Source organism: Notamacropus eugenii, chromosome 2 (genome assembly GCF_028372415.1).
Source record: "Notamacropus eugenii isolate mMacEug1 chromosome 2, mMacEug1.pri_v2, whole genome shotgun sequence".
In the NCBI taxonomy this organism is placed as follows: Eukaryota; Metazoa; Chordata; class Mammalia; order Diprotodontia; family Macropodidae; genus Notamacropus; species Notamacropus eugenii.
Window position 1 is genome coordinate 241,710,694 of NC_092873.1, and position 25,247 is coordinate 241,735,940.

At 33.9% G+C, this 25,247-nt stretch overlaps 1 protein-coding gene across 1 annotated transcript; it reads right to left on the reverse strand.

The window, feature by feature from the left end:
• Positions 1–6,366: 6,366 nt before the first annotated feature.
• LATS1 (large tumor suppressor kinase 1) lies at positions 6,367–25,141 on the reverse strand. Its single transcript, XM_072643681.1, has 7 exons — positions 24,657–25,141; positions 17,431–17,581; positions 14,251–15,770; positions 11,377–11,959; positions 8,898–9,080; positions 8,545–8,651; positions 6,367–7,103 (listed from the first exon to the last, which is right to left on the reverse strand). Exons 1-7 carry the CDS (start codon positions 25,005–25,007, stop codon positions 6,594–6,596), a joined length of 3,405 nt encoding a protein of 1,134 aa, XP_072499782.1. The 5' UTR covers positions 25,008–25,141; the 3' UTR covers positions 6,367–6,593.
• Positions 25,142–25,247: the final 106 nt, after the last annotated feature.

Consider the following 25,247-nt stretch of genomic DNA (forward strand, 5'->3'; position numbering starts at 1 on the left):
AAGGCTATCATTTTACACAGATTTATATGTAAAACCACACTATGCATACACCTGTTTATCAGTCCATTCTATGGAGGTGGATAGCATCTTCCTGCATAGGTTATTTGTAGTTGATTTGAATATTTATAATACTCAGTAACTTGGTTGTTCACAATTATTCTTCAAACAACATTGTTGTTAACGTACACAATGTTATCTTGGTGCTGCTCATTTCACTTTCCATTATTTCATGCAAGCCTTTCTATGCTTTTCTAAAATCAACCAGCTTGTCATTTCTTACAGCACAGTAGTATTCCATCACAATCATATACCACAACTTGTTCAGCCATTCCCCAGTGGATGGGCATTCCTTCAATTTCCAGTTTTATGGAGCTGGAATGAGAACTGCTATAAATATTTTAGAGCACATATCTTCTTTTCCTTTTCCCCTGATCATCTTGGGAAACAAACTTAATAGTCATATATATACGGTTTTATAACTCTGGGCATAATTCCAGATCACTCTCCAAAATGGTGAGATCAGTTCACAGTACCACCAACAGTGTATTAATGTCCAATTTTCCACATCGCCAATAACATTTATTATTTTCTCCTATCATTTTAGGTGTGAGATATCTGAAAAACAGGAATGATTTAGAACATTTTTCATGACTATATGTAATTTTGATTTCTTCATTGAAAATTGACTGTTTATATCCTTTGAACATTATCAATTGAGGAATGACTCAATCTTCTAAATTTGACAAAGTTCTCTAAATATTTGACATGAGACCTTTTTCTGAGAAACTGTCCACAAAATTTCCCCCTATTTTCTACTTTTGTTCTAATCCAGGCTACATTGGTTTTATTTGTACAAAACTTTTTAGATTTAATGTAATCAAAATTATCCATTTTACAACTCACAATGCTACCTCTTGTTTATTCATAAATTCTATCTATAAATCTGATTCGTAATGCGTTACATGATCTAGTTTTGTTATACCTCCCTTTATATCTAGGTCATGTATCCATTTTGATCTTATCTTGGCAAGTGGTGTAAGATATTGTTCTATATCCAATTTGTCAGACTGCTTTATAATTTTCCCAAGTTTTTACCAAATAGTATATTATTACAAAAGTTTAAAACTTTACATTTTATGAACCTGCTCTGTTCTACTGATGCACCTATTTCATAGCCAGTCCCAGTTTTGATAACTGTTGCCTTATGATATAGTGTAAGACCTGGTACCTGATCCTCCTTACATTTTTTCCCCTTGATATTTTTGACTTTTTGTTCTCCCAATTGAATTATTTTTCCTACCTCAATATTTTTTTTTTGATAATTTAATTAGGATGGCACTGAATAAGTAGTTTAGGTAGAATTATCATTCTTATATTGGCTTTGCCTACCCATGAACAATTCAAATTTCTTTAAAGATTTAAATCTTACTTTACTTGTATAAAGTGTTTTATAATTATGTTAAGGTGGTTCCTGCATTTTTCTCAGCAAGTCTACTTCCTAGTATTTTAGAGTTTAGTTATTCTAAATGGGGTATCTCATTTCTTGTTGCACGGTTTTGTAGGTAATAAATAGAAATGCTGATGATACGTGAGTTTATGTCTTGCAACTTTGTCAAAATTGTTTCAACTAGGATTGAATCTCTAGGATTTTCAAAGTATTGCCTCAATTAATCATTCTGATTCCTTCAATTTTTTCTTGTCATTTCTGACATTTTTGATTCAATACTGAGTAATACTGCTGATAATGGGCATCCTTAAATATTTGCTGATGGTTTAGGCAGATGCTTTTCATTTTAAGGAAAAATTTGTTCATACCTATGCTTTCAGGAATTTTTAATTGAGTACTGGATTTTGTCAATTTTTTTCTGCATCTATTGACATAATATGATTTTTGTTATTTTTTTTATGTAATCAGTTACGTTCATAGTTTTCCTTAGGTTCAACCATCCCTGCAATCCTGGTATAAATCTGAGTCACCATGTATAATCTTCATGATATATTACTGTAGTCCCCTGGCTAGCATTTTATTTAGAACGTCTGCATCCATATCCATTTGCTATATGCATATCCAGATTCGTCTATAATTTTCTTTTGTTTCTGTCCTTCTTAGCTTAGGTATCAGCACTATATCTATTTCATAAAAGAAGCTTGGCAGGATTGCACATTGCTTTTCAACAACATTGGCACTTTCCAATAATGCTATGTGGGAATTACGGGACACCATGATTCTTAGCAGGAGCAAAATTAAAAATAACCCAAAGGGCAATGAAAGTATATATGGTAGATGTAAGAAGACCCTACTTGTACGTGAAAAGTGGAATAAAGGGCATAATTGAAATGTATGACTAGAAATGTGAGATAACCAGAATGAAAGTCAAGAAACAGCTAAAAATATTGTCACTGGTATTACCAAGACTATTTTAAAACATTTGATAAATGTTTTTGGTACATTGGATGGGTTTTCTATGAAAAATTTATGGAAAGATACAAAAAAATCATAAAAATGAGAAACTTAGTTATGAAAGGATAATTATCCAAACCATTAGAAGGACTGTCCACACCAATGAAATCACAGACCTAGGTATTGGAATTTCTGTAGAAGACAATGTTACGTGTTTTTTTCTTGGTGGTGGTAAGGCTTAAATTGATTTGGTAGTACTGTCAAATGCCCATCACCCTTAAGCATTTGTTACTGGACTTGTGCTTTTGTCCTCCTATTTCCTCAAATAAAATTTGAGAACCTGAGGCTTTTCAATTTCATGTCACAAGACACGAGTAGGGTTTTCTTTGAGGAATAAATTCAACATACCGTAATCAAATATATTCACCAGTGAAGAGAATATTTAAAAAGAGAATTTGAAAGTAATGGAGATTTGGCACATTTTACTGAGTAAATAAAGGATGATAAAAGACTGAAAGGATGCAACAATAATTAAGACAATTTTACACTGAAAGATGAGAAATCAGAAAGAAATAATATCCATGTTTTAGAAAGTAAAAAGAATTTAAACCAGGACTAATTTGTGTAATGAATAAATTATATACATACTAAATACTTAGCTATACAAAATACAACTTTATCACTATAAATTTATTTTACTAAGAAAAAATGAACTTTAGAACAGAGTTCTGCATTATATTTATGTAGCAGCATAGTAGTTAATTTTCAAACATATTACAGAGGAAGAGATTTTTATATCTTTTTTATTATCCCAGTAGATGTTACACTAGAGAAAATGATTGAGAAAATACAAAGTTTCAAAAACAGTCAAAAAATGTCACTGATTACTGGTAACTATTACATTCAGAAATATTCAAAGAATTCGGTATTGCAAGGCTGCAATTCCTTCTAACAAAGTATAATTTTATAAAACTGTAGTGTGATAAGAAGAACATTTTTAATACAAAATACATATATACACAATACAATATAAAAGTAAACTGGTATAGTGCCTTCCACACAGGAATTTCTTTAAGGCGCTTCACAAATATTAAACTAATGTTGACCCAAATTATTCTTTGCTTTGGATGAATTAAAGCAAACAAACTAAATGTTTGACTTTAAACACCAAAGCCATATTTTCTCCTCAGAAAGGAAGGAAGGAGGGATTGAGAGGGAAGAAAGAAAGGGAAGGAGGAATAAAGAGTGTTTAATGGTACCTTGGGATAACAACAGCAGCACTGTCTATGAATCCATCCACTGCATTTTCTAACATTTTAAACATTATTATTGAAATCAGAAGAAACCATTTCCACTCACAGTTTTGCACTTTGCAACAGTAGAAGGTAACTAGTTTTTAAAGTCAGTCTCAAAGTGACTTTCTAGTCATACATTCTCTAGTTTCTATTACAAATATGAAGGTAGAAAAGATACAGCAAGAGGGCCTGCCTTGGAAAGAATGTCATTGAACAATACATAACAATAATATTTACAATTACATGATTATAGAACACATTTTATAAATACAATTTATATGAATGGGCAAGTTAAAGAAAGACAGTAAGTTCTTTTCTTCTAACAACTGGAAAAATTTTAATAGTCTCTCAGCTGCTTTTTGTGAACATCTTTGAGCCCCTCCCCCCACCCCCCTAGATGTGCCAGTGTCTACAATGAATCAATATGAACTGAATTTGGCATATGATTTAAGAAAAGTTAATCTGTACCCATAACTACTAGAATTGTAGATAACAGAAGTCTAGAAACTGACAATGATCCATATATGGCATGTATACCACTGTGAGAGGGTATTCCTAGAAAACAAGGGTTGCACAATTCCCCAAACTGGGAAGTTATAAGCATTATAAATTTGTTCTTTCTTTTGGGGGAAGTGAGGACTGGTGGGTAGGGCAAAGGTAAGGAAGAGAGGTATCTGTTTTTGTGAGAAATTAAGAAAGCTAGTTCTGCCCTGTATTGCACCAGAGATCCAGAAGCAAAAGACCTGTAAAGAGAACAACCCAGACTGTAAATTAAGAATTGTAGAGATTTACTTATACGAAGAAGCAAGAGCTGAACTTGAAAATCTTTAACCAGCTAATTTGTTTTGCATAGAGTTTTATGGGAATATCTGTTCCATTAAGTGAACAATGCTATCCCATTAAAATTAATTTTCATCCACCTCTCTGAGCAAATGTGCCTTACAAAGAATCCTATCAACAGCCTATAAAATACAATTAAAGCATTTTTCAGGCAACCTCTCCCTATATCAAACCACAATAAAAGTGGTGGGAGTCTTAAACTTAGATCAGCAGAGAGGCAAATAAGCGGACAGTAGAATGTATCTTACAGACCTTTTCTATAATACAATAACAGAGACTGTCTTAAGCTAAATCTCAGTGAAACAACTTAAAAGAAGTTTTACTGTGTTGTTCTATCACAAAGGGAATTTTGAGCTTCTTCATATTTATGCATATGAATTAAATTTTAAATTAAGCTTAAATATAGCATAATTCTACTTTATTGGTGCTTAAGAAAGGTAAATTAAAATGGCAACTTTAACTGGCACCCTGCTAGTACTTTCCCACCTGCCCCTTACTTCCAGAGCTAAGCTAAGTGTATTTTGGGCAGAATTAACCACCAGGTTTTCCTTGAAACCTAACCATTACACACAATAAGGATGCTGAAATAAGTTATATATTAATGGAAATTAAATAAGTTAGTGGGAATTCATTTTACACAAAGTATAAAATAATTTCTTAGCAATTAACTCCCCTTCCCACCCCAAAGAACTACAAACATTCATATCCTTTTACTGAAGTTAAGTAGGTCTTAAAGAATTATTATAGTCAAAATATATTTTTCTTTTAAAGATCATTTCCCTAATGAATTACTATTCTGAATGAGTTCTAGTTTGACTAATAAACCTTATGATACTCCTGAAATTTTCTAAATCAAATAATTTGCAGCTAATATATGTAAAGGAGGATTTCCTGGCTTTTCTGCCTTTAAAAGCCCAACACAAATGCTATCTCCTCCATGAAGCCTTCCCTTACTCCTGTCAGCAGCGAACTTCCCCTTTGGACATTTATTGTACACCATTTTGTACTTCAAATGCATTTATTATATATTATAGTTATCTTTGTATGTCTTTTATCCCCCTACTAAGACTGTAAGCTCTGTGGTGAAGAGGGACAGTCTCCTCTAAACTTTATATTTCTCTCAGTGCTCTGCACACAGTAGGCACTTGGTAAATGTTTGCTGAACAGGATATTCAAGATAGTAGCTTCTAAGAAATCACAGAAACTTGAAAATAAGTTTGCAATTTTGCTCAAAACTACGAAAGAAATACAACATGAACAAATGATAACAAAAATAAGTCTAAAAGGTCTTTTGTATGGCAGCTGTTTCCTTTTAAACATGGAAATATATAAAAACACATAGTAATACGGAAAGAAAAATTGGTAGTGCTATAGCTTTCTAAAGTTTCTAAGCTTTAAAAATAGTTTGAACATACTATTAGATGGACTACAGTTACCAAAAAAAAAAGACTTAACTAACACTTTCACCCCTGATAAACAACGACACTGTTGCAACCCTGTATTTCCTAGTTCCATGATGTGAATTATTCAGATTATCATCAGCCTTCAGAACACACTGACCAGATGGCTTAATTTTTCTAGCTTATATTGTAGCAAAGAGCCAGCAACACCTAGTTTTGTATCAAAATCAAGGTTATGAAAAGAACTGTAAATGTGGGATATTTTTCATATTTGGTTAAAAGCAAGGTTAACTGTCTTTCCAAAATTCCAAGTTTTTTTTAAATTTTAAAATTACTTAGTATATGTACAAATACATAACAAATCACTATTTCCTTGTTTTAAGTACTTAAAGTACCAAGAAATGATCACAAAATTCAGTTCATAATTTAATTTTCCTTATAATATTTTTTTCCTAAATTATTGATTAACAATGCTGGAATAAATTAATAGTTGAAATACATTCCCTATAATTTGGGGAAATAAAATAATGTACACAGAGCAAAAATAAACAGCTCTGTCATGTTTGCATAATTTTTCTCTTGAAACCTCATAATATAGTTGAGGTCTTTTTGCAAAATAACTGCCATAGAAATGTAGTTCAATTACTTTCCAGTGTGCTAAACATAAACTAAATCACCATTTTTGACCCCCATCCCTGTGTGGTGATCATCTTCATCTGACTGTTGCTCTGAGTCTTGTAAATTATCATACTCATACTCAATAGGCTTGGGATAATTATATGGATAGCCATTATCATCAAAAAACCTTCGAAAAGTAAATTCGTAGAAAGCATGCTCAGGATGCTTTCCATTCTTATACCATCCATTAAGAGTGTCATTTATATTCCCTTCATCATTATCCTCACTCCATAATTTATCTGGATCAACTGGGTCAAAATTTGATGTATCTGTTGGGTGTGTGATTTTAGGAATGTATGAAGCAGACTGCTGTCTCAGATCACTAGAGAAATCAATTGCTTTAAAAAATGGATGAGCTTTTATTTCATCAGCACCATTCTTCCCTAAGCGGTCTTCTGGTCCTCGACAAAGTTTAATAATTAGGTCAGAGGCTTCTGGACTCAGTTTAGCTTGCTGAGGAATGTGAAGAGCTGTTTGCCAGTTGATAACCTTGAAATATAAGGAAAAAAAAGAAACTACTTCAGACAACTAATTAAAAATTTTTAATGTAAAAAACTCAAAATATGAAATAGAATGGTTAATAAATAACATCAGTTAAGCTCCTTGGAGAAAAAAATGCTATAAAAATCTAAGAAAGTAAAATGTGATCCATTTTATATGTAATAAAGCTCAATATCATTGAAATTTTAGCCAGACAGATATTTCAAACCTTTCTGAGCCCTGCCCCTTTACACTCCAATAAAGTTGTATGCAAATTTAGTTTTAAAAGTTTTCAACCATTCAAAAACTGAGACCAAACTTCTAATAATGATCCTCTCCATAGTTAGCTAATTAACAGCTAGGTGAGATCGCTACTTGGTGCAGTGGATAAAGCACTGAACCTGGGGGTTAGGAAGAAGTGAATTTAAATCCAGCTTCAGGCACTTACTAGCTGTGTGACCTTGAGCTAGTCACTTAATGCCTACTCGCCTCTGTTTCCTCAATTGTAAAATGGGATATTAATAGCAACTACCTTCCCTTTCAGGGTTGCTTTGAGGATCAAATAATATATTTGTTAAGTGCTTTGAAAACCTTAAATTGCTATATAAATGTTAACTATTTGTTATTTACACCAATCCTTGGAACAAAAGAACTATAATCTGTTATCAGATCCCAACTCAGAGGCTTTCTGGCATGGGAGTTATCTGCCAGATGCTGCAGTCCACTGGCCTGGTCTTTGAGATCTAACTGATATCTTCTGCACAGTGAGGTATCAGAATAGGACATTGGGGGAAGTAACCATTGGTTTATAGAAAATATTTCAGTATTTCAAGAATGCATGAGTGGGAAAACAGTGTGCCACTCTCTACTTGATGCTCTTTACAACCCCTCTAGAATTCAAAAGATGGTACTTAAGGTTTCCTTTGGCTGAAAACCCCAATACCTTAAGTCCAACTTCATGATATGCCCTCTCATTCTGAACTCAGGTAGGCTCAGCCCCAGACAACAGATATATAACCCACCACCTACTTGAAGCCTTTCTAGCTTACTAAGACCTGCCAGTATTTGCACTCTATTGTCATAGTTTTTCAGAAACCACCATTCCATGAAGAAGTAGCACAGTAAGACCTTAAGTATCCTTCTAGAAGATAAGAAAACTTTATATTCAATGTCCTCTATTAAATTATTCAGTTTTTCTTTGATGACTTACTTGTAATTATGAAAATCTTATTCTGTTTTTACTTTTTTTTTGCGTCTCTTTTGTATATTTGCTACAACTGTGTCTGTCTTTAATAATCTCTTCCTCCTCCTGACTAATTTGTTGCTACTAATATGTTATGGACTAAGAAACCAAAAAACCAAATATGTTAGGAAATATTAAATAAGTCTCATGACTATCTAGTCAGGTTGACTTGCAATAAGATACTGTCATATAGATCTTTTACCTTACCTTCATTTGTGTTTCTAATGGTGTTTGTGCCAGGAAGGGAGGCTGCCCCACCAACATTTCAAAAAGAATTACACCAACACTCCACCAATCGCACAACTGTGTATAGCCTAAAATAAAATCCCAGTATGCTACATTAAAGGAAGTTTATACATATACAGATTCAATAGCAATAATTTAGAAATAAATATCAAGCACAAGAATATTAAGTTATAAAAATACTGTTTTATTACACAGATTTCAATAACATGAACATTTTTATTACAAATATGATAAAGTAAGGTATAGTCTAAAACAAATTCTGTTTATTCTACATGAATGTAATTCTTATAAATTAATAGCAAAAAGTATGGTACCTGTTCGTAACAACACTTCTGGAGCGATATAATTGGGAGTCCCAACCAGCGAATGTGCCAGACAACGTTGGTGCTGGCGTGCTGCTCTTCTCTCTAGAGGTTTCAATCTATCGCCACATCGACAGTTGGCTGGGTCACCCCATTCATTACTGAAATCCATGCTATCCTGACGTGGATGATCACCTATATGATAAGATTAAAAACATTCAGGATAATATATTATATATATATTATATTATATTATTACCCATATGATAATATGGGTAAGAATTAAATGAATGCTATAAACCAAACTTTTCAATCTTATAGTTCAGTGATCTAATACCACTTGATGCTTATAACCAAGGTAATCTATTGCAAATCACTTATCCTTCTTAGGCCCCAGTTTCCTCAATTCTAAAATGAAGAGTTTAGACTACATGGCCTCTGAAGGCTCTGCTAGTACGGGTGTTATGAACCTCTGGTCAACAATATTTTTGTCTTCATGTACTAGTTTAAGAGAAGACACAATGCTTACTAGTTCAAAGGTGATGGCTAGACATTGACTATACTCTTTAATGATGTTATTTATTGCTGTTTGAGCTGAAGTTACAAGGCAAATATGGAGGGTGAATAAAAAGGACAAGAAACCTATCCACAAAGAGTGGTCAATAACAGCCTTGTGGTCACCAATTACTATCCATGTTCCATCCCATTTAGGCATAGTGTAATCCAGGGCTGTCTTGGGCCCTCTTCTCTTCTTTCTCTTTAACTATGCTCTCTGCAGATGATTCTCAGATCTATAGATCCAAGTCTTTCTGCTGAACTCTAGACCTGGATTACCAAATGCCCATGATATATTTCCAAGTAGCCTATGCATTTCAAACTTATTGCGTTTCAAACGAAAAAAATCTTTTCCCCTCAAACTCTCTTTTCTTTCTAACTTTATTTCTGCTAAGGCACAGCCAATCTCTCACCGCCATCCTTTTAGTCACCCAGGTTTGTAGTCTCGACTATTCCCAGTCTCTCCCACTCAGTTAATTGCTACGGGTCAACAGTTTATATCCCCTATAGATCTCACACCTATCCTCTTCTTTCCACTTATATGGCTATCATCTTAGATTGGGCCTTCATCACCTATCACTTGGACTGTTAACAACAGTTTCCTAACTGGTCTCAGTTTCTCTCCCTTCTCTAAGAGCTCCTTCTACATAGATGCCAAATTGACATTCCCAAAGCACAGGTCTGATGATATTTCCCTGCTCAAGAAGATGCAGTGGCTGACTCTTTCCTCTAGGAAAAACACAAACTCTTATTTTTGGTCTTAAAATTTTTCACTTTCTGGCTCCCACTTACCACAGGATTATTTTACAATATTCTACTTCACAAATTATATTGGGCACCACAGACAAACTAGCTTGCTTCGTTGTTCCCCCATGTGACATTCTACCTCAGACTATTTCTGTATTTTTATACAGGCTGTTTCTGATGTACATCCTCAACTCCAGCTCACTGAATCACTAAGTTCCATCAAAGCTCAGCTCAAGTGCCACCTTTTACAGGAAGCTCATCTTGATCACTCCAGTTGCTAGTGTCCTAATCCTAGGAAATAACTTTAAGTTTATTTTGTATTTAATTTTCTGTTCACTAGTTCCATTCTCAACTACTTTGCAAAAAAAAAAAAAAAAGAACACTACTTGAATGTAGAGATGGTTCTTTGTCTTTGTATCTTCAAAGCCTAGCACAGTATTAAGTGTACAGCAGGCAATTAATGCTTGGTGAATGAATAAATTAATCTCAAGGCACTTAAAAAATTCCCAAAGTCAAAAGATTCAGCATGAGACTTATCAAATGTCAGTAGCATTTAGTAAAGTAAAAAATTAAATAATCTGTCTAATGTTAAGTGATCAGTAAATATAGACTTACAGGAAAGATAAAAAAAATTTTTTTTCAGGAGACTTTTCACTATTTTAAACAAGCTTAAAAATAAAACTATGATGGAGAATACTGATAAAAGTTTAGGCATCTGTCACATCACTTAAATTCATCTTCCCACAGTCATAAAAAAGATAATTTTAATATAAAAAGGACCCTCTAGTAAAATCCAAACTCTTCACTGGCCTAGATGAGGAACTGAAACCTAGAGGAGTTAAGTGACTAGCAGTGAACTAGTGAGTCAAAAGATATATTTTAAGAACCATTTAATACCCTAGACATTTTACTTTTTGGTGTCTTGGTTTTCTCATCTGTAAAATGAGGAATATAATACTTGCACATTACCTACATCAGTGTTATAAGCACCATGTAAATTTAAATAGTTGTTATGCTGATACTGATGATGACAGTTATTACTATTATCCAAAGTTATACGGCAGAGACAGGACTAGAAACCAGGGTGGCTGACATCCAATTTTTTCATCTTTCCACTTTATCAATCTCTGATTCACCAGCCCATATTAGCACATTAAGGACAGATGAATGAATTTTGATTTTTACTTACCACTCTGATAGTATTTTGAATCGTGTGTCCATCGAAAGCCTGTACAAAGGCCAAAGTCAGTCAGTTTAATATGACCATCACGATCAATCAAAATGTTATCAGGTTTAATATCCCTATGAATGAAGCCCATTTTATGAACACTTTCAACAGCACAGGTAAGTTCTGCTATGTAGAACCTTGCCAAATTTTCTGGAAAGATACCCATTCTAATTAGCAGGCTCATCATATCACCTCCAGGAATGTAGTCCATTACAAAGTACAAATTGTCCTTATCTTGGAATGAATAGTACAGGCGAACTACCCATTCATTGTCAGCTTCTGCAAGGATATCTCGCTCAGCTTTGACATGAGCAACTTGATTTCGAAGCAGCACATCTTTCTTTCGCAGAGTTTTTGTTGCATATAAAGCATTAGTATCCACTTTTCTTGCTAGACAAACTTCACCAAATGCACCTATTCCTAGTGTTTTTATTTTCACAAACATGGACTTATCCATTTTGGCCCTTTTAAGGCGGATGTAATTAGACTCCTTCTGGCAAAGCATCTTTCTCATTTGATCCTGGGCATCTTGGGATAATCCAACCTAAACAAACAAACAAAGTATTAGATCCAGATACTGAGAGATTTCCCCCCTACTATTTTTGTTATACATTTAGAAATATATAGAAAAATCAGGCATATAACTTGAAGGTTAAGTGTGGAGTAATTTTTAATAAAGCATGTTAGAAATCTATAAAACACAAGAGAAAATTAAATGTCAGATGTGCATTTTGAGAAACAGTTAATACATGATTTACAAGGTGAGTGTGCCGACAGGATTCTGCTATTAGGAACAAAGACAAGGTAATGACAGTCAGCTTCCTTACCCTCCCTAAGGTACTGTCCCAAACAAAAACGTTCCCATGTGCTAAACCCCACAAGAGACATCTTTCAACATGCGTTCTCATCTGCCCCTCCATGCATATTCCATCCCAAATCATAACTAAACTGTGAGACACTCACCCTCCATAAAATGCCCTCTCTTTATGGTGTGCCCAAGCCCTCAAATACACCTCTCTCTTACTCGAGGTGGCCCACTTTGCCTTTCTATCCAAGGCTGTGAAATAGCTTCTCCCATGAACAGAAAAAACTGTTTCACCCCAGCTAGGTTGATTCTTCTGCAATTAATGCATTAAGAATGAAAGTGGGCAGCTTCTCCCAGCCTTACCATCTTTTAATCACCATTTTCAAAGAGAAGCAAGATATTAGTCTTTAATACTCAGCTTTTCCTTTTATCTTCTTAGGGAACCAAAATAAGGTTGACCTTGAAGGTTCTATATGAAAATGTAATGGAAGAAATATTTCTTTCCTCATCAAAATGGATGTTTTGGGGGTTCTTTTGGTCACTACACTTATTTTAGGCTCATTCGCTAACAAATATTGTAAAACAATATTAGTCCAACACAACATAATACAGGAAGGGGAAGAAGAAAAGATCCACTTTAAAACTTTTTTTAAAAAGAACTTAGTAAATGGAAAATTGAGAGGTAATGACAACTTTTTTCTTAGCTAATACATAAAATAATTAAAAGCTCCATAGAGAAATGGAATTCAATTTTAAAAATTAGAATTAAGAAAATTTAAGACTAAAGACTAGTTAAAATGTAGCAACCTCATGCTTCTGTTATGATGCACATTTTCATGCAGTTTTAAAAAGTATGTCATGCTAGTCTTAATATAGAACTGTTGCTCTAAAATCTTACTTGCCTACACAGTAATGGAGGCTACAGAAGTCAGCAAAGCTTCCAACACCTTAATAGTTTAAATCAGCTATTAGTGAAAGTGAAGAGGAAAAAGGAAAAATAAACTAAGAAAATAAACCTAGACAGACTTTAGTAAGAAATCTTACTTGCTTAAATACACAAAAGTTGAAAACATTTTAAAGGCAATTATCAAAACTCAACAAAATTCAGTTGATAAAATTAACAAAATACTGTGAAATTCACAGATTTAAAAATACAACTTTAAAGAGAATGGCTTGATCAAGTAAGTAAAAGTGTTCCTCTTTCCACATGTTTTAAAAGCAGTAATCTGAAGACATACCTCATTAAGGAGCTACTTTGATAAATTCAAAATTCAAAACACAGTTTAGATTTTCAATATTAAGAGGACTATAATAGAGGCATTTAATTTAATTTATTTAGAAATTTAATTATGTATACAAGCTACTAGAACTATCAACACATACAAATGAAAAAATCAACTGAATTAAAAATAGAAAATCATAAACTATATCTCTAGATTGAGTAAGTGGTATATCTTCATGAGAAAATAGTTACTGGTACTAGGAATTCAGCAGTGTAATTTTTCTGTAATTAATATATTAAATATATTGAATTTTTCTAATAAATTGATTATTAGATGGAAAAATAACTGAAAAGATTTGCTTTGGCAAACTGTCAAATGAAATTAAATGCACTGAATAAAACGTCAATACCAGAAATTTACTAATTCAACTAAATGTTTATAATGCAAAAAGAAGGACTCATATCTCTGAGTTTTCAGTACAGCAAATTACCATACAGAATTCTAAAAAAGTAAATCTTACCACTTTTATGTAGAGTTTCATGCCAAAATTACATAGCATAATGACATCCAGCTGGATGCAAGCCAAAATTCATGGAAGAATGCACCAAGTAAATAATAAATACAAAATTAAAATGTCATGAAGTTTGTGCTAATGCTCAGGAGATTAAAGCTATATCAAAATCAATTGGTTTTATTTTTATATTAGTCAATAATTTGAAATGTAAACATGTTGGGCAATATCATCTTTAAATAAACATGTATTCAGATTTCACACAATTTCAAAGGAGATTTAAAAAAATGTTTTACCCGCATCATTTCATTTTCTAGCTGTTTCTTACGATGAAGACGCTGGTGATGAGACTTGAGTATATTTTCCACATGCTGTTCCATGAAGAATTTAAATGCCTGAGGAGAGTAACTCTGAATACGAGATTCCCTTCTTTCTTCATCTCTCTTGTTTTTCCTAACGGGGACTGGCGAAGTTGTAATCTGTTTCTTTTCTTTATCTCCACTATCAGTATTTTCATAATTCTTTTCCCCTTCATCTTCTCTTGGTGCACAAGGCTGATCTTCTTTGCTAGGTTTGGGTACTGATTCATACGCAGGAACAGATGAATTCTGGTGTAGCAAATGTTTTGGATATGGTGGTGGAGGACCCTGATAATTTGGAGCCTCAGCAACAGGTGGCATAACTGCCACAGTTGAGGACGGACCGTCAGAAAAGGGAATTGACTGTGTGGTTTGAATTGGTTGTGGAATCCAAGAAGGATGGGTAGGTGCTAAAGCAGTTTGGAGTTCTGGTTTTAAGACACGCATGCTTTTCACTGGCTGCTGAATAGGGGCTGGTGTAATAGCAGTTACTGTTGTAGCTGAAGGTTGAGAATTAGCAGAGTGACTTGGTCTATTTCCTAATGGGTTATTGAAAGAATTTGATCTCACTGGAATGTTAGGCTGCCATGCAGGGATCTCATGTCCACTACTAGGTGATGACTGGGGTGGGGCAGATGATGACTGAGGCCAGGATGTTTGTAATCCAGGTACAGTTATATTATAAAGTTCCATATTGTGACTGTTTCTATTTGGCACCATCATAGATGAAGGAATGTTTCCATTTGTGTATGGTGAAGAAGTAGTAGGTCCCCCAGTTTGTATTTGTAAATTACAAGGACTTTGCCCGTTGGTTGGAGATAAAGGATATGGAGGAGGGGGCTGACGATTCACAGAGCCACCAGGGACAACATTCTGATGCATCATAAAATCATTTTGACCATTGCCATTCTGAATTCCAGGTCTTCCTGACGGAAAGTTAAATTTGTTGTTAGAACTTTGCATGATGATTGGTTGCCTGCCAACAGGGACAGAATTAATGCCTCTTTGTCCCTGACTAGAAGGATTCAATGGGGAAGTGTTTAGAGGTGGTGGAGGGTAGCTATCCTGCCATGTCCCAGGTGGCACTGGAGAAATACGAGAAATCATATAGTCCATGTTCCCAGAATAACGTTTTGTTTGAGAGTTTGCTTCCCATGATGAGGGTGGTGTACCTTTTGGAGGGGGAGTCTGGCCCCTTGGTGGTGGTGGAGGAGGGGTAATACTCCTTACTTGTGGAGGTGGTGGTGGGTTTACTCTCTGTCCATTTCCAGGATGACCCTGAGAAAATGCTGCTATACCAGATCCTGATAAAGGTCTTCCTACATCTGTCTGAGAGTTAGGACTTTCAGAGCGAAAAACTACACTTTCTCCCAGTGGTGGGCCATGTCTTTGAGGGACCAAAGATTCTTTAGAACCTTTCCAGCTTTGTTTTCGGTTAACTGACTGTTGTATATTACCTGATTTCAAAAAACAAAAGAGATAAAGCCATACAATTTTTGTAAATTTCGGTCTAAAATACTGTAACTGTTAATTAGAACTTATTTACTTTCTTCCCAAAGTTATGACTGATAACATTACAGTGACATATCAACATGGTTCATATTTAAAGAAAAGGACAGAACAAATGATAATGGTGAGGAACTAAATAAAATGAGAATTCTGCAATTACAATTAATAAAATAAACAAAACCCCCCAAATTTAAGGGACCTAAGGACAGAAAAAAAGGCCTATATGTCAACCACAGCATAACCCAGTAGCAGTAATTTTAGTACACTATAACTGTACTTCAGCTATTTAAGAACCTATGATTACATTCTCATGAACATTCCTGACATCAGAACAGATCACAATTCTTCTAGGCTTTAGTAGATGGTCCTTAAGAACTGCTATGGCTCAGGAAGATGATAAATGTTGGAGAAGATGTGGAGAGTCGGAACACTAATTCATTGTTGGTGGAGCTGTGAACTGATCCAACCATTCTGGAGAGCAATTTGGAACTATGCCCAAAGGGCTACAAAAATGTGCATACCCTTTGACCCAGCAATATTGCTTCTAGGACTCTATCCCCAAAGAGATCACAGAAATGGGAAAGGGTCCCACATGTACAAAAATATTCATAGCAGCTCTCTTTGTGGTGGCCAAAAACTGGAAATCAAGGGGATGCCCATCAGTTGGGGAATGGCTGAATAAATTGTGGTATATGAATATAATGAAATACTATTGTGCTATAAGAAATGAAGAACAGGAAGACCTCAGAGAGGCCTGGAAAGACTTATATGAACCGATGCTGAGTGAAAGGAGCAGAACCAGGAGAACTTAATACAGAGCAACAACCACAGTGTGCAAGGAATTTTTCTGGTAGACTTAGTCATTCACAGCAATGCAAGGACCTAAAAAATTCCCAATGGACTCTTAAGGTAAAATGCCTTCCACATCCAGAGAAAGAACTATGGAATTGGATCATAGAATGAAGCAGATCATTTTCTTTTGTGTTATGTTTTAGTTTGTTTTATGATTTCTCCCATTTATTGTAATTCTTCTATGCAACATGACTAAGGTGAAAATGTATTTAATAGGAATGTATGTGTAGAACCTATATAGAACTGTATGCCATATCGGGGAGGAAGTGAGGAAGTAAGACAGAAAGAGGGAGAGGGAGGGGAAAAAATCTAAGACACATGGAAGTGATTGCAGAACACTGAAAACAAAATAATAATAATAATAAAAATAAAAAATAAAAAAGAATTGCTATGCTGAAAACAATCCATTGCCTAGGTGGTCAATATTGTAATAATGAGCCTCTCTGGACCCTCAGATGAAAGACATATAACATCACTGCCAGGTCCATACTCACAACTTAAATTCCACTGGTACTGCCTTTAAGAACTCAAGGCCATCTCTGTGCCATGATGAGAGATTACAGGAGAATTTAATAGAGAAAATTATAATAAAATTATTCTAAATCAAGCTTATTAATTTCTAGAATTACAAAAAATAATTTATTTTCTAAAAGCAAAGAAAAAACTTAAAACAAATACTTATGTGGTAATGGAAGCTACTTGATTAGCTTACACTATAATGAAAAAATACAGAGAAAAATGTCTGGATGAACATACCTGGTGGTTTTGGGCCTGCATTAACAGGTCTTGCAGCGGCTGCAGCCATCTGTTCTCTTCGACTATCTTGGTAACTCATTTTGCTAATGAATTCAATTGCCGCTTCTATACTTTTATTATTAGTTTGTCGAAGTGCTCGTATAACCATATCCTAGAAGGAAGTTTACAAAAAGGGAAAAAAATCAACTCTTCTAAATTGCTGAGAACAAGTATATTGTCTGAGACCTCCAAGATACGACCTAAATTTCAAACACAAGAACCTAGTCATAGAAAAAAGTCTATTTAAAAAACTACATAATCTCATAATTCAAAAAAATTCTTGAACTACATTTGAATTTTTTGATATCACTTGTTAATTATCTCGTAAAAAGAACTGCTTTGTAACTTAAATATCATTATTGCTTTTATTTCATGTACAGAGAAACAAGATCTGTGATTTTAAAAATATGGTTAACTTTCAGTATGGTAATTTCCTCTGTCACATTCCCAGACTGGATTTGCCTGGAACAAACAGAAGTTAAGTAGCTTGGTAAGGTGGACACTCAGTAAGCTGGTATAGGTGTCAGATGGTGGATTTTAACCCTAATCACTTTGTTAACATATGTAAAAACATAATGTAGTTAATAATAGGATTTCAAAATGATAATTCAGCCTACTCAAACGTTTTCACAGAAGTAAGGCATTTTCATTAAACACCATTGCTTTGATCAAATGCTATATTGCTTCACCATCAAGAACATTTATTAAGTGCTTAACTGCACAGAGCACTATACCAAGGGAACTACATTGATTTGGTTTGTGTCCTCTTGGAGCTTATAACTTAAAACAAATATGCTGATATCGTTATACATAAAGGTATAAAGACAGTAGAAGAAAAATATGAAGATGATGCACTGATAAGCAATTTAGGGGCAGCTGAGAAAATACATACTGGGTGGCCAAAACTGAGGAGTTCAGTCATGGAATTTTCATATTTAAATTGAGAGGCATGAGTCTAGGACACTGGATTAAATTCTGAAAGATATTTGAAGACCATCAAGGTTAAGTGCCTTTTCAGATCTCTGTTTTACATATCGGGAAAATGAAGATCAGAGAAATTAATGTCTTATTTCTAATTCCTGTCAGAGAGAATGAAGAATCCTTGTTCTAACTCAGAGAGATAGTCTAATCCTCTCCTCACTTCCCAATGACGCTATGCCACAACCTTCCAGACCCCCTGCCCTATTAGTAGATACTGCAGCTCACACCAACTACTATCTTTCTGAAAGTGTGGACGGGAGAACAAACATTTATATAGCACCTAATGTGTACTAGGCACTCCACTAAGCACTCTATAAATATTATCTCATTTGAAGACTTCGAGGGTCTCAATGTATACCCTGCCACTATACCCTCAAGAAATGTGGATGCTGCTATATGACTTGCTGAGGACCCCTGGGTCTTGCCATGTACTTCACTACTGAACTTTTAGAAATTCTGAGCCTTGCCATTTGCCTGGCAGTTGCAACTTAATTTAGGTGTAGCTAAAAAGATCAAATGAGATGATACTGGTAGAGCACTTAGCATAGAGTTGTTTCCTTCCTTCCTTTTTTCCTTCCTTCCCTTTCCTCTTTTCTACTGCTTCTTACTGTGTTATGAAGAGGACAATGCCTTTTCATTTTGTTTATTTATTCATTTAATTATTCATTCATTAGGTGACTTGCCCAAGTAAATGGCAGAGCTGGGTCTTAAATTTAAGACTGATTCCAAATCCAGTGCTCTTTCTACTTTACCAGAAGGCAGATACTGACTGTGACTAATAGAGGTATGTTTGCTTTACCTACAATCTAAAGGACCTTTGCAGCAGTGAAAATAAAATTTTCATTTTTTGTTTTCCTGAACTAGACAAACACCAAAAGACATGAGTATTTTCACATATAAGAGAAAGAAGATTTCATAAGAAAATGTAAGTTACTTAAGACTATTTTTAAAAAATTATGTAACAAATTCAATATGTTGGTTTCAAAGCTGTGCTACTGAACTTTCTTTTGTTCTTTTCTGGGCATTTAAAAAAAGTTTCAATGACTTTTTTCTTTCCTGGAGGGCATCACTATCATTAGCTAATGTACCTTCCAAATTAAAAGAAAACAAAACCCTTCCTCAGCAAAACAAATTCATATATTACTCATGTCTGAAAATGTGTCTCATTCTGTATATCGAGTAGTCTATGATTTGTCAGGAACTTAACAGCACACTTCACCATTACGTGTTCTGGAGTTGATCCCTGAATTGATAAGAGGTCCTAAATTTTTCAAGGCTGCATTTCTTTACAATGATATAGTCATTATATAAATTGTTCTCCTGGTTCTGTCACTTCACTTTGCATCAGTTCATATCAGGCTTCCTAGTGTTTTCTGAATCCATCTTTTTCACAGCACAACAATTTTCCATTACTTTCAAACACCATAATCTATTTGGTCCTTCTCCAGTAGATATGTATCCCCTCATCTTCCAGTTTTTGTTAAAATAACAAGTTCTGCTATAAAAGACTTTGTAAATATAGGTCCATTTCTGTTTTCTGTGATCTATCAAAATCAAATATCATTCAGTTTAGTACTTTTTTGGAAACAGTTTCAAATTGCTTTCCAGAATGGCTTAGAACATAGCACCAATAGTGCATTAGTATATCTGTCCTCCAACAAACCTTTCAAAGAAATGTAATTTTTCTTTTTCATCCTCTGTCAATTTAATGAGTATGAGATAGAAACTCAGAATTATTTTAAGTCATATTTCTTTTATCATAGTGATTTGGAGCATGTTTTAATATGCTGATAGCTTATATTCCTTCTTTTGAGAACTTCCTATGTATTGGGGAATGGCTTCTGCTTTTATATATTTGCATAAGTTCCCAAAATAACTTGAATATTAGTTCTTTCTCAGCTAAAATTTTTTTCCCCAATTACCCATTCCCTTTCTAATTTTAGCTGCATTAATTTTGTTTATACATAAGCTTTCCAGTCATTAAAAGCTGTTCATTTGCTTTCCTTGTCTCTTGTTTGGTCAACAACTCTTCCCTAATATATAAATATGAAAATATCTCGTTCCCTGCCTGTCTATTCTATTAATATTTAGATGTTAATAGAAATATTTAGGTACTGTATTCATTTGGAGTTTATTGTGAAATATGGTATGTTGATCTAAACCTAATTTTCTGCAGACCAGATTCCAGTTCGCCCAGCAGTTTTTGTTGAAATATTGAGTCTTTACTTCACTGAAGATTTAATTTACTCAGGTTTGGGGGCAGGGAGAAGTAAAAAACAATGCTACCATATTCATTTGTTTCTTGGCTCTTATATTGTATGTCTATCTGGTCCATTTTCCCATTTTTAACCAGTACCAAAAGTTTTCATTATTAGTGCTTTGTAGAATAGTTGGAGATCTGGTACTGCTAGGTACCCTTCCTTGCCACTCTTTTTTCATTTTTTCCCTCTGAATTTCTTGACTTTTTATTTCTCCAAGAGAATTTTATTTTTTCTAGTTTTAAAAAGCAACGCTTTGGTAATTTGATTTTATATGGTATCAAATAAATGAATTCATTTAGGTAGTAGTCATTTTTATTGTATTGGAATGGCCCAATCATAACCAATTAATATTTTAATAGAATTTCTCTATCTTTTACAGTTGGGTTTCCCTTTTTGTTGTTCATATACAGAAACGATGATATCTGGGGTTTTTTTCCTGAATCTTTTGGGTTCTCTAAGTAGACCATTAACATTTGTAAAAAGTGACAACTGTTTCTTCTCTACCTATATTTGCTTCCTCAGTTTATTTTCTTTTTTGTGTTGTTATAGTTTGCATTTCTAGCACCATATCAAATAAAAGTGGTGATAAAAGTGGGTTATCTTTGCTTTACCCAGATTGTGCTGGTAAGACCTCTAGCTTTCTTCAATTACACAATAATCTTCATTGGCTCTTTATTTTATAGCCAGTCTACTATTTACCATATTATGGAAAGGCCTGCTTATTCCTTTGACTTAGAGTGGGGTTTTTTTGCTTGTTTTTTACAAAAGGGAGTTTTTTGTTAAAAGCCTTTTCCGCATCTATTGATATAACCATGTGGTTTTTTTCTTATTAATACAGCTTATTATATTTATAGCTTTCCTACTAATGAACCAACCCTGCATTCCTAGTAGAAATCCAATATGATCATTTTTAAAATTTGTTTTTAATTTTAATAAAATCTTTTCAATTTGTTTCTGTGAACCATATGTTAACATTATCCTCAATAGTTTTTTTGAAATTCATTAGGAATGAACAGTTTATTCTGTAGTTTTTTTTCTCTGCTTTTTCTCTCAAGGTTAGAAATCAAGGCCTTATTTTTAAATACAGAAAGAATTTGATAGCATTTCTTCTTTTCCTATTTGGGCAAACAATTTACATTATATTGAATGCACTGTTCTTTGAACATTTGGTAGAATTCACTTGTAAATCCATCTGGTCATGTTTTCCCCCCTTTTGGAGTTCATTCATGGTATGTTCAATTCTTGCATAAGATTGGATCATTTAAACTATCTATTTCTTGTTCTGTTAATTTGACTATTTTTTTTTTGCTAATATCCACCCATTTCATTTATGCTATGAGTTTTGTTGGCATATAAGCAAAATAGTTTTTAATATTTTTATTTCTCCTTCATTTGTTATGGAGCTTCCATTTTCATTTTTTATTAATGTGGATTTCCTCTCTTAAAAAAAATCATACCAGCTAATGTTTTGCCTTTTAAAAAAATCTCCCCCCACAAAAAATCCCTAGATTTTAATAAACTCTGAATTTATTGATTCCAATTTTGTTAATTTCTTACTTGATTTTCAGAAATTCTAATTTTTGTGTTAAGTTGAAGTTTCTTGATTTGTTGCTTTTCTATTTTTAAAAAAATGTATGCCTACTTTACTGATCTGTTCTTTCTCTCTTTGGTTGATGAAAATGTTCAGAGATATTAATTTTCCCCTAGGGATTGCTTTGGCAACATCCCAAAAGTTTTGGCATGTTGTCTCATTATAGTCACTTTCTTTGATGAAAAAGTATCTATTAGTTCTATTATTTGTCCTCTGATTCATCAATTTTTAAGAATTAAATTATTTAACATCATTTACGTTTGGCTCTTTTCTTCAAAGACCTTTGTGTTATGGTCCATAACGCATGCATTTCATATTTACAATTTTCCATACTGCTTTGAGATTTTTATATGTGAGCCAGGAGTTGATAAACTACGTACAGAGCGCCAAATCTGCATCCTCCTCCAATTTCCCCTGCTTAAAATGACTTTTACATACTTAAATAACTTTATTTTAAAATACAAAACCAGTCTTAGCCCAGGGTGGTATGAAAACAACTAGCAGGTTGGCTTTGGCTTGCATGCTGTAGTTTGCTGAGCTGTTGCCTAGTATGTGGAAAATTTTGCTACACACACACACACACACACACACACACACACACAATGAATATGCTGATATGTGTATCAAATATACATATAGCTGAGATATGCATATAATCTTTTTCATTCCTACTCAGTAATTTTTGCCAGAGATCTATGATATCTAATTTTTCTTAAATTCTATTCATTTCTTAACTTCTTTCTGGCTTATCTTTTTTGGTCAGATCAGCAGAGTTTGGAAATGGGTAGCACAGTGTAGACCTCAACCATTTAGTTTTGTTATCTATTTCCCCATGTACTTTAGTCAAATTTTTTTTTAAAGACTGATCAGATATGTGATTTTATACATACATTCTCTTTCCCAGCAATACTCACAAAGGAGAACCTGAGATCAATAGAGTCTTTTTATTGCTTTTTTCTTTAGTCCATCATTCTGGAATTAAAAATGCACTGTTCTGGAGATGCCTATTACATCAATTACCTAATTCATAAAATTCATTCAAAGAAAATATACATCTAAGTTTTTGTTTTAATCTTCAATACTTCAAAAACTATTAAGTATGAAATGTTTACAAAACAGCAATAACAACTGAACAAATAGCAAGTAGAATAAACTACTTTTCCTCTGTAGTTTCATTATAGACTTTACAAGCTTTCTATTATTGCTGTTTTCCTATCTTTTTTCCTCTTCTCAATTAATCAATACTTAATGATTTTGTTTTTAAAAGGAAAAATCACTTCTTGACTATTTAATTACAGATTATCTAGACAGATAGTGACTATCTATGGTCAAACTCAATATAACCTCTGTATTTTACCCCCAAAGTTTCCAATTATAAAGTGTGTTATTAGGAAAGAGAAGAAAATTTAACAGCCTAAACAAAAGATAAATAGGTCTATCAAGGAAAAGACACAAAAGAGATTCTCAGTACTAACAATAATGTATTATATAACATCTGAATTAGCTATACTATTTTTATAGATAAGACTGAAAGCTGTCCATCAATGAAAACCTACAGTCCTCTAGAAGTGAACATATCATCATCCTTCCCACTGCCATTCCCCTATAGAGACAGCTATTTCTACTTCTATATTGGTTACCTAGCTCATCATCCTACAGATTCACTCTCCTCTCTAAAATACTATACTGAGTATTTCTGACTCCAGACTCTGTCCTTTGGATTCCCAGGCCACTCCAGGAAAGGGAGAATAAGTTGTGATTTTTGTGGTTTTTTTATTGTACTTAGACACTAAGGTGGTAGGCTCATGTAAATGAATAAATGGTATTAGGACTACCAGAAATTTTTGTAGGTGACATAAAAAAATGTGTGTATACACATACAACACATCTCAACCAATTTTCGTGCTTCAGATTCAAATCACTTCTTTATTACTTGGTGGTAGAGCCTGTGTTTAGAAAACAAAGCAATCTAAAAATCAGTATTTAGCATGACCTATACTTAATTTTGTAAAAGCTGGTCTCAAATCCAGCTTTGAATCCTGCCCCTAATATCATGGCTATTTAACCCTGGTCAGGCACTTAACTTCTCTAAGCTTTAGACCAGGACTCAGTAAACCACTGGCATAGGAATTGGGCCAGATTTGGAATGTGGAATGTATTTTGTCATCTTCCACTCTAGGCAACTCTAAGACTGTAAGTTGCAGAGAAGATACCAACCTTATTGATATAAGGTCTTTCCTATCTGGGATTTTTCCATATTAATGAAATCACAGGTCCAGTGCCTATCCTTATCCTATAGTAAATCTTGGGTCTAAATAAATGAAATATTCTATAGTGTCATTAAAAGTTCTTACCTCATCAAATCCAGCAATTTGCATATCTTGTAGCATTTGTCGATTAACTTCTGATGCACTCCTGGTGGATGAATTGGCTTCATTTGCAAATGGGAGTAGAGAGTTTCGTATTTCTTGCAAAGCTTTATGATATGTCACAAATTTGGGTGGATTTCGGCCTTGTCGAGGATCTTCAGTTGTCATTTTGCTCATATTATGCTCAGCTTTTGCAGCATCTGATGGTTTAGGTAAATTCCTAAGAGACTCCCGTATTTCTTGCAACATTTGCCTGCTACTGCCAGTGTAGTTACTGGCAGGAAAGGTCTTAGGCCTCATTTGTCTATACCCTTCCGGCTTTTCACCTCTCTTCATGAAAACATCTATCTGTATAACCTTCACAAAGGATTCACTCACACAAATACTTGTCAAAGCTACTTGGTAGTTTCAGAATTCTCTCAAGCAAAAGATGAAAATAGTACTTCACAAAACATTGAGGTCTGCTGGATTCTTTACTGCTGAAATGATTCAACTCTGAAAATGACAGAAAATTACAGCTATAATTGCTTATAGTGAAAAGAACGCTGAATCTAGTCAGTAATCTCCATTCACCTA

Coding starts and splice junctions, on each gene's coding strand:
- LATS1 (XM_072643681.1), bottom strand. CDS start 25,007: ATGAAGAGAGGTGAAAAGCCGGAAGGGTATAGACAAATGAGGCCTAAG. Junction 17,582..24,656: donor AAATTGCTGGATTTGATGAG/GTAAGAACTTTT, acceptor ACTTCCTTCTAG/GATATGGTTATACGAGCACT. Junction 11,960..14,250: donor TAGAAAATGAAATGATGCGG/GTAAAACATTTT, acceptor TTGTTTGTTTAG/GTTGGATTATCCCAAGATGC.